This window comes from Gobio gobio (genome assembly GCF_949357685.1).
Source record: "Gobio gobio genome assembly, chromosome: 6".
NCBI classification, from domain to species: Eukaryota; Metazoa; Chordata; class Actinopteri; order Cypriniformes; family Gobionidae; genus Gobio; species Gobio gobio.
This window is the reverse complement of record NC_137102.1, coordinates 55544001-55554894: the sequence shown is the minus strand read 5'-3', so window position 1 is coordinate 55554894 and position 10894 is coordinate 55544001. Positions and strand designations below refer to the sequence as shown.

At 38.0% G+C, this 10894-nt stretch overlaps 1 protein-coding gene across 1 annotated transcript in view; it reads right to left on the bottom strand.

Moving 5' to 3' along the window:
- Positions 1-1389: 1389 nt before the first annotated feature.
- crygn1 (crystallin, gamma N1) overlaps positions 1390-10894 on the bottom strand; it is a gene marked incomplete at both ends in the record, with an annotated part of 13688 nt that continues 4183 nt past the window's right edge. Inside the window, 3 exons of the mRNA XM_079819398.1 lie at positions 1390-1525; positions 4158-4303; positions 8384-8632. Of these exons, the coding sequence (XP_079675524.1) occupies positions 1390-1525; positions 4158-4303; positions 8384-8632 (531 nt within the window). The remainder of the gene's footprint in view (positions 1526-4157; positions 4304-8383; positions 8633-10894) is intronic.

Genomic DNA, 10894 nt, shown 5'->3' with positions numbered 1-10894 from the left:
AGCACGTTTGAGCTTCAGCAAGAACCAATGAGGTTCATTCTCGGGTTATGCAGCACGTTTGAGCTTCAGCAAGAACCAATGAGGTTCATTCTCGGGTTATGCAGCACGTTTGAGCTTCAGCAAGAACCAATGAGGTTCATTCTCGGGTTATGCAGCACGTTTGAGCTTCAGCAAGAACCAATGAGGTTCATTCTCGTGTTACGCAGCACGTTTGAGCTTCAGCAAGAACCAATGAGGTTCATTCTCGGGTTACGCAGCACGATTGAGCTTCATTCTCATCTTCATGTGTGTTCTGAAGATGAACGAAAGTCTTACGGTTTGAATCGAGTCAATTATGACAGAATTTTAATTTCTATAGCTGCACAGTGAAGGAAAGAAAATTGTATCTGATCCCAAAAACATCTTGAAGTTTCACAACAGATGTCAAATCTCTTTGAAGTGGCAAATTCATTATTGGTCAGTATTAACTGAAAAGGTTGACTTTGAAACCATTTTCACTCAGAGACTGCTCGTAAATAATTAATTAAAAACAAATAATTCAAAGGAAATGGCCAGGAACACATTAGATGTAATGTGGAATTTTGAATACTGAAATAATATTTTCTTGTAAAAATCCAATAATACTTGTTTTATTTACAACTTAAACCTTTTTTTACAGTGTATAGGCAAAGAAGAAACTAGACAAAAATACATCCTACATGCATATGTAATACATTTCTAAAATGAAGGAAGAGATATTTGAGATATCAAATGTTTGTGTCACATTTTACCTTGTAATACATTATGGTACAGCAGCTAATGTGGGTGTTGTTATGGAGTTGTTAGGGTGTGCTGGGTGATAGGTTGTCCGTCTTCAATTTTCTTACAAGTCTTCTGCCCCCTGGTGGATAGTTCATGGAAGGAAATAATCTTTTAATATGTTGAAAATGCCTGCCTCTGTGTGCAATGCACGTGTTCCTGCTGGGAAATCTATGCTACTTGTGATCAAATAATGGCAATGATAACATTTTGTATTTTCATTGATATTTCAAAATAAATAAGAACGTGTAGATATTTGTATGGAAAAATTTTTTTTTTTGCAGTGTATTTATTATAGAATGACACGTTTGTAATTGTGAAAAAAATGTATGAGAACAAGAACACTTTCACAATTCACTTTTATTTTTATCTCATTGCCTCAGTACAAACACAAAATAAAACAAACAAGAATATTTGTGCTAATTGCATATTCTTTTTAAATAACCCATTCATCATTGAAATTCCATAAAGATAAAAAGCACATAGCTATGTGATTCATTAATATAAATCAAAGATACAATTCAGATTATTTGATTTATGTTTTGAATTATAGATTATTATTATTTAAAGAGTAAGGCTGCTTTAAAGCTTTTAGAAATAGTTGACCACTTTGCGGATAGACTGGATGTTGGGATTCTCAGCTTGCCAGTCCATAAATGAGCAGTAGTTTCCTCTTTCCACAATGTACATGCGGCCACGATAGTTCGGCTCTTCATACATGACCCAACTAAACCAGCGGAGAGAAAGAAAGACATTTTATTTCATTTGGGATATTCATACTGTAAATTCTAACAAGTTCAGTTTACTTTCAAAAAAGTTTGTAAACCGTTTGCCATATTTTTGTAAAGCAAACTTAAAGGGAAAACTGAAGTTAATTTAATAATCAGCTAAAAGTAAAGAAAGTGAATTAAGTAATACATATCAAGTTAGTTTAATGCCAATTCTAGTTAACATTCTCTAGAATATTTACTAATCTTACTAAGATTACTTGAGTAGTTCCATTTAACTAACTGTTATATTATGTTCTGCAATTGGTTTCCACGTTTTCATCAAGTAAAGTGAACATATTTTTAGTAGTTCAGCTAGCATTGAATGTACTTAACACTCAATTAAATAAGCTTAATTGCATCAAGTTGTTCTTACTTAAACCATTTAAGTTGTGTCAACTTAATTCTATCAGTGATCTGAGGAAGTGTACTCCCTGAATGCACTGCGGCATGAATAAATTAATTGCTTTGTTTTACTATTTTTGGCTTTATTTATATATATATATATACTTCCATTCCTTTGAAATCAAATCACTGTGATTTCTTGTTGCATCGCTGCATAGGAAGATAATTACAATAATATAAATGAAGTTCCAAGTGTCCAACCAAAGGGAACGCTGGTGATTTATCATCAGAAATCAACATGAATTTATGGTCAACTTATTTGACGTTCTCCCAAAATGTTTAGTTGTATTGTCAATAACATTCAAGATGCCTGGAAAATGAGTGAATGCAACTAAGGAGAACGATGACTGCAGAAGTGGAGGAAAGTAGTGAAAAGTCTATCAAGAATTGCCCCGCCTTTTTTTTTTTTTGCTTTGGCAAAATGGTACTCAAACCAGTTTTAATGTTTACTTGGGTTTTCTGAGTAACAAATGCATAGCCCACAGTTCAGATTACTAAATAGTTTTAAATAAGTTCAACAAATTATTGGACATTGAGTAAAGTTAACTAAAAAGTCTTAGTAAGAACAACTGTTGGATTTTACAGTGTACAGGATGATTTACTAAAAGACCTCTGATGTGCAAGATGTGATGTGCACAATTTTTTTTTTTTTTTTTTTTTTTTTGCAGTGTGAGCAGTAGATCTTTTTTTAACTCTTTCCCCACCAATGTTTCTTAAAAAAGTTGCCAGCCAACACCAGCATTTTTGATCAACTTCCCAAGAGTCTCATGGCCCCCAGAATATTTTGTTGTATGAATACACTGTAAAAAACTGTAAACGTTTAAGGCAACCAGCTGCAGAACATTTTTGAGTTTTCTCAACTTAGGGTCAATTAGTGATCTCAACTTTTTTCATGTTAAATAGTTGAATAAACTTTAAAAGCTGAATTTGTCATAAAAAACATAAGTTGGATTTTTTACAGAGTATATGAACATGCAATACATAATTTGTTTTTTAGCATTGTGCATGTTTTATCAACAATGGAATGTGGGTAAGTTAAAAAAAAGGGATTATTTTGAACAAAAAGCAAGAAAATCGTGTTTTTGTCTGGATCGGATTTAGAATGATGATCAAAACCAAGTGTGCCACACGAGTCCTGAAAAGTGAAGCCAAAGCGTCTCGATCGCCCCCCAGATGGATGGATGCACTTTAGAGGGTATGCACTGACATCACTTTCCCGCCAGCACATGCCACCTCAGCCAGACTGAGTGGCAAAAGAGCCTGTAGCATGACTGGATTTAATAAAACTGTCAGAAAACTGTCACTGACCTAGACAAATTCTGTGGGCGCTGTCTTAACCGGGCGAGCTCATGAATAGTAAACACCACGTCAGACTGACCAGCTTTTGTAATTGGCCTGATTTCTCTGCTTATTTCTTTTCAGTGGCTAGAGCTGACAGAGGAGGTAGCAGTTCATTTTCACATTAACGACATAACACAAACACATATGGACCATATTGACCAAAAATATGGACCAAAAACGGTATTGTGTGGCAGGGCACCTTTAACTTTAATTGCTATATTTCCATAACTTCTTATTTCACAAAGACATAATGAGTTATTCTGCATTAAGCTGTGCTAACCAATTCTACGGGAGTGTGGGCGGGGTCTTGATATCGCGCCTCCACTTCGCGCTCACTCCTGCTCAGCCTTGAGACTCAAGATGTCAGCGTAATATTGGGACACTGGCGGCTTCACTTACTACAATGAAATGTCGTCCATCTTTTTTTACAGTCTATGATCAAAACATAGATGGAGTAGATCGAGTCCATCAACACCCTAAAAGCTTCACAGTCCTGTACCTCTTCCTGGGTCAACATTTCATCCGGTAACGTTAGGCAGTTTTGATTTGTATGCTGTTTAATCATTAATCGCATTATTTTACATGTGCAAAAGCAATGCTATCGCTTGTTTCTGCTGCTTCTTCGCCTCAATCGCCTGTGTTTTGATCTGGAGATTCTTTCAGAAGATGCACAATAGCACCCCCTACCGTATAACAGTGAAAACACGGATTCACGGAAAATTCTGTCAATGGCGGGAAAAGAGTTAACTACTAAAGCTTTAGGGACATTGGAATAATATTGTACACTTTCACTCATTGATTCACTAATAAAGCATTGTTTGATTTTTTTGGTCTAGCAGAACTTACGCGCCATCTCCGTAGACTTTGATGGAGTTGAGGCAGTTCTGGCTGAGTCCAGTGCTCTGGAGAAGGGGAAAGTCGTCACACAGTTCAACACACTGACCAGTGAAGTCCGGACCCTCAAAGAGCTCCATCCTGTACTGCTCCCCATGCTGACGGACACAGAGAATCAAATTGCAACAAGGTGAGTGTCACTAGACTGGGTAAACCCAGCCCGATCTGGCGGCGATTTGATTTCGCACTGCAGCTAAGGCTGGAAACCTGTACATATTTCTATCCTGCCTCTGTTACAAATTTGTGGGGAGCAATCATAACCCGGCTTATCCACCTGGCGCGCTATTGGCAGGTTTAACACAATGACGGATAGAGAAGCGAAGGATCGTTGGTCTGATTGGTTGAAGGACTAACCAATTGCGAAAAAAGGTAATTTTAACTATGCCTGTTGATCACTCCTCTTGTGGTCTGATTGGTTGAAGGACTATCCTATTGCGTACAGAGTAATTTTAACTATGCCTGTTGATCACGCCTCTTGTGGTCTGATTGGTTGAAGGACTATCCAATTGCATACAGTCATTTGAACTATGCCCATTGATCACGCCTCTTGTGTTCTGATTGGTTGAAGGACTATCCAATTGCGTACAGAGTCATTTGAACTATGTCCAATGATCAGGCCTCTTGTGGTCTGATTGGTTGAAGGACTATCCAATTGCGTACAGAGTCATTTTAACTGCCCGTTGATCACGCCTCTTGTGGTCTGATTGGTTGAAGGACTATCCAATTGCGTACAGAGTCATTTTAACTATGCCAGTTGATCACACCTCTTGTGGTCTGATTGGTTGAAGGACTATCCAATTGCATTCAGAGTAATTTTAACTATGCCCATTGATCACGCCTCTTGTGGTCTGATTGGTTGAAGGACTATCCAATTGCATACAGTCATTTGAACTATGCCCATTGATCACGCCTCTTGTGGTCTGATTGGTTGAAGGACTATCCAATTGCGTACAGAGTCATTTGAACTATGCCTGTTGATCACGCCTCTTGTGGTCTGATTGGTTGAAGGACTATCCAATTGCGTACAGAGTCATTTTAACTGCCCGTTGATCACGCCTCTTGTGGTCTGATTGGTTGAAGGACTATCCAATTGCGTACAGAGTCATTTTAACTATGCCAGTTGATCACACCTCTTGTGGTCTGATTGGTTGAAGGACTATCCAATTGCATTCAGAGTAATTTTAACTATGCCCATTGATCACGCCTCTTGTGGTCTGATTGGTTGAAGGACTATCCAATTGCATACAGAGTAATTTGAATTATGCCCATTGATCAGGCCTCTTGTGGTCTGATTGGTTGAAGGACTATCCAATTGCGAAAAAAGGTAATTTTAACTATGCCTGTTGATCACTCCTCTTGTGGTCTGATTGGTTGAAGGACTATCCAATTGCGTACAGAGTCATTTGAACTATGCCCATTGATCACGCCTCTTGTGGTCTGATTGGTTGAAGGACTATCCAATTGCGTACAGAGTCATTTGAACTATGCCAGTTGATCAGGCCTCTTGTGGTCTGATTAGTTGAAGGACTATCCAATTGCGTACAGAGTAATTTGAACTATGCCCGTTGATCAGGCCTCTTGTGGTCTGATTGGTTGAAGGACTATCCAATTGCGTACAGAGTCATTTGAACTATGCCCGTTGATCAGGCCTCTTGTGGTCTGATTAGTTGAAGGACTATCCAATTGCGTACAGAGTAATTTGAACTATGCCCGTTGATCAGGCCTCTTGTGGTCTGATTGGTTGAAGGACTATCCAATTACGTACAGAGTAATTTGAACTATGCCCGTTGATCAGGCCTCTTGTGGTCTGATTGGTTGAAGGACTATCCAATTGCGTACAGAATAATTTTAACTATGGCCATTGATCACGCCTCTTGTGGTCTGATTGGTTGAATGACTATCCTATTGCGTACAGAGTCATTTGAACTATGGCCATTGATCACGCCTCTTGTGGTCTGATTGGTTGAATGACTATCCTATTGCGTACAGAGTCATTTGAACTATGCCTGTTGATCACACCTCTTGTGGTCTGATTGGTTGAAGGACTATCCAATTGCGTACAGAGTCATTTTAACTATGCCTGTTGATCACGCCTCTTGTGGTCTGATTGGTTGAAGGACTAACCAATTGCGTACAGAGTCATTTGAACTATGCCCGTTGATCACGCCTCTTGTGGTCTGATTGGTTGAAGGACTATCCAATTGCATACAGAGTCATTTTAACTATGCCTGTTGATCACGCCTCTTGTGGTCTGATTGGTTGAAGGACTATCCAATTACGTACAGAGTAATTTGAACTATGCCCGTTGATCAGGCCTCTTGTGGTCTGATTGGTTGAAGGACTATCCAATTGCGTACAGAGTCTTTTGAACTATGCCCGTTGATCACGCCTCTTGTGGTCTGATTGGTTAAAGGACTATCCAATTACGTACAGAGTCATTTGAACTATGCCCGTTGATCAGGCCTCTTGTGGTCTGATTGGTTGAAGGACTATACAATTGCGTACAGAATAATTTTAACTATGGCCATTGATCACGCCTCTTGTGGTCTGATTGGTTGAATGACTATCCTATTGCGTACAGAGTCATTTTAACTATGCCCGTTGATCAGGCCTCTTGTGGTCTGATTGGTTGAAGGACTAACCAATTGCGTACAGAGTCATTTGAACTATGCCCGTTGATCACGCCTCTTGTGGTCTGATTGGTTGAAGGACTATCCAATTGCGTACAGAGTCATTTTAACTATGCCTGTTGATCACGCCTCTTGTTGTCTGATTGGTTGAAGGACTATCCAATTGCATACAGAGTAATTTGTATTATGCCCGTTGATCACGCCTCTTGTGCAGTAGAAAATACAGAGCAGACTCCCCAGACCAATGTTCAATCTTAAAAGATTGAGCTTGGTCTGGTGATAGCCAGACAAGAGTGTCACATTAATTACAAAAAAATCAAGACTGAAAGTCCCAGCGTTCAAACGTTTGATGTTCTTCCTCATTATTTGTCTTGTTTTCCTGTAGGCTGCAATTATCTAAACGTTCTTAAATCAAGACACATGTAGCCTACTTTATTAGCAAATTGACATATAGATATTAAAGGGATAGTTCACCCAAAGATGAAAATTGTGTCATCATTTACTCACCCTCAAGTTGTTCCTAACCTGTATGAATTTCTTTATTTCACAAAAGCAGACATTTTGAAGAAAACGGGTAACCAAACAGTTGATGGACCCCATTGACTTCCATAGGAAAAAAATACTATGGAAGTCAATGGGGTCCATCAACTGTTCGGTTACCCGTATTCTTCAAAATGTCTGCTTTTGTGTTCAGCAGAAGAAAGAAATTAATTCATGTTTTGAACAACTTGAGAGTAAATGATGACAGAATTTTCTATCCATTTAAGTCTTGTTTTCTGGGGAGAAAAACACTGAACAAATAACTGCTAATGGAATCATAAAAATAAACTTAATTCAAAGGGAAAACAAGTTTATTTTTCTTTCTCCACTGCCAGATATTTTTCTTGTTTTAAGCAAAAACTCACTGAATGTTTTATACATCTTTCAGAAAATGATATATTAAGCCATTTTGCTTCTCAACTTCTCAACTATGTATCTTGATTTTAGGATGTTTAGATATTTGTACTGAAAAACAATACAAAAATACTGAGAAAATACCTTCAGTACTATCCAATTCAATAGTGATAAATTATCTCATGATTTGATTGGACTGTCAAAAGACCAGGCAATATTTAAACCAATTGCATTTAGTCTAACTCCACTTGATTTAAATAATTTAATGATGCAATGTGACAACAAATTATTGATAACACTTTACTTAAAGCCTTTATATATAATGCATTGCAAAGGTATTAATAATGTACATTATAGGCCTCAATGCATTTTATATTTTCATAAATAATTAAAATGCATTATAATATTTGCAGATTCCTTGCTATACCTTTGTCATGCATTGAAGGTTTATCAGCGAATAGATAAGTATTAAGTGGTTATAATTATAAACTATCCATACGATGCCATTATAAGGTGCATTACAAGGCATAATTATTGTATTAAAAATACTTTTATAATGCATTATATGTAAAGGCATTAATCGGGATATACAGTACATGTACACTAGTAACTGTAATTACAACTAGTAACTTTTCATAGGGTTTTCATGCTCACCATTTTGATTGGCTTGCAGGAGCCCATGTGATCATTGTGAGCATTCCAGCGTTGGAAATCTGGATACTCTCCTTTCTCCAGCATGTACTGCTGTCCCTTGAAATCGGGATGGTCGAAACACACCCAAGCCCCGCTCTCCACGCGGATGGAGTTCACCCTGTTCATGAAACTACGGTCCTGGAAGTTATCACATTCTCCGAACACATCCAGCCTCTTGCCTGTGAAGCACTTCCCCTCGAAGAACACTATCTGTGAGAAGATGGACGGTTGTCAGGTGCTTCAGTGACTGAGGGTTTTGTTTCAGTTACAATCACTGGTGGTGTAACAGACTCTGTGAAACTGAAACTACAGTTCACAGTGTGAGATTCATTAATCAGCATCACACTGTGAACACTTTCCATCTTCTGAAGTTTCCCAGGCTTAAAACACAGAGCAAAAGTAAGTTAGAACGGTGTGTGTTTGGTCAAATGCATCAATCATCTTATGGTTTTTCTCACTTAGTAGAAATGTGAAATTATTTTTGAATTTGGTGCCTTCTAGACTGAGAAAAGACAGAAAATGGTTTGGTTACACTTTATTTCGATAGTCCACTTTAAACATTCTACTAACTATAAGTAACTGTGCAACTACATGTCAACTAACTGTCATTAGAGTATTAGTTGACTGTCAGTAGACTTGTAGGTTATGGTTAGGGGTTAGGGTTAGTAGAATAAGTTGAATTGTAGTTGCCAAGTTACTTATAGTCAGTAGAATGTCTGTTGGGGGACCAACAAGATAAAGTTTTAGTAAACATTAATCAGACAGTCTACAAATACTCTAATGACAGTTAGTTGACATGTAGTTGCAAAGTTACTTATAGTTAGTAGAATGTTTAAAGTGGACTATCGAAATAAAGTGTAACCAAACCATTTTCTGTCTTTTCTCAGTCTAGAAGGCACCAAATTCAAAAATAATTTCACATTTCTACTACATAAATTACCCAATTTAAATACACATTCATCTTCCCAGCGCTGAAGTACCCCTTTAATCTTCAGCAGAAGAGTTCTGAATCATGTTGGCTCTCTCGCAAGAACTGAATCACACTTTCTCTGTGTCAAAAGGCATGTGATTGGCTGTTCACTACTGATCAGGATCAAAGCCTGAGTTGACAAAGAAAGCTGATGATCAGCATCATGGTACCAACAAAGCCAGATTGGGTTGGTTTGGTTTGGTTTTGTCAACTCGAAACTAATCCTATAACCCTGAGTTTGTTCAGCCACCATCATGGAACAGGCCCCAGGTTTCTCCTCTGGGATCTAAACTAAGATTCAGATCAAAAGTTGATAACGTCTCTCTGACAGGTTTCGTTGAGGGAAAACAGTCTTATTTTTCTTCTAACATAATTCATTTTTAACCTAAGAATTATTCCAGAAGTGAGAAAAACCATAAGATGATTGATGCATTTGACTAAAGTGTTACCAATGTATTTTTGTCTCATGTGGATGAAAGACAACAACTCCCAGAATGCACTTGCTTCACTGCCCACTCCCAAAGCCATGGCTACTGGTTATCACTTGCCCACCATGACACAGCCCCACTGCCGTTTTGACATTCATACTAATACAATAATTTCGTTCAGTTAGAGAATAGACATTACAGTTAAAAACTGAACGTGTCTTTTCAATAAAGTGTGAGTGAGCCGAATGAAAGTCACGGCACAGACACAGCAGGAGTCAGATCTCATTCATCACGAGAGCGAAGAGCTGAGCAGAGCTGAGGTAAGCGCGGCATTCATTCTCAGCGCAAAACTCTGCCGCGTTATCAGATCATGCCTATGGAAGCTAAACTTTCATAGGAATTCATTGAAAAGTTGAAACACTCACTTTGCTTCGCCACGCTCCGTTATGAATGCCCGAGCCGAGCATCCGTGTGCATTTACATTCTGTGAGTGAGATCCCTCCCCTATGGGTGGGTTGATAACATGTGGAACTAGCTCCTTCTACTGGCTGTAGTCTCTAGCCTCTGGCCAAAAAATCCTCCAAGGACGCAAAATGATGATATTTGCGTCATCTGAGCATAATTCTCTCGTCTCAGGGGGACATGAGCTGGGAGTGTACGATAATTTGAATATACTACTGGGTTTCTACTGATACAAAGCTTAATGCTAATCACTGAAGTTACCCTTTAAGAGATTGAAGTAAAGAATTCAAATGCATATACACAGAAGAAAATAATTTTTCACGAAAGAGGATATTAAAGGAAATATGGTAACACTTTACAACAAGGTTAGTTAACATTAGTTAACTACATTAGCTAACATGAACTTATAATGAACTGCCCTTATAACGCATTTATTTATCTTTGTTAATGTTAATTTCATCATTTACTAATGCATTATTAACATCTTGTTAACATTAGTTAATGCACTGTGAACTAACATGAACAAACCACGAACAGCTGGATTTTTTTTTTAACTAACGTTAACAAAGATTAACAAATGCTGAACAGAAGTGCTGTTCATGGTTAGTTCAT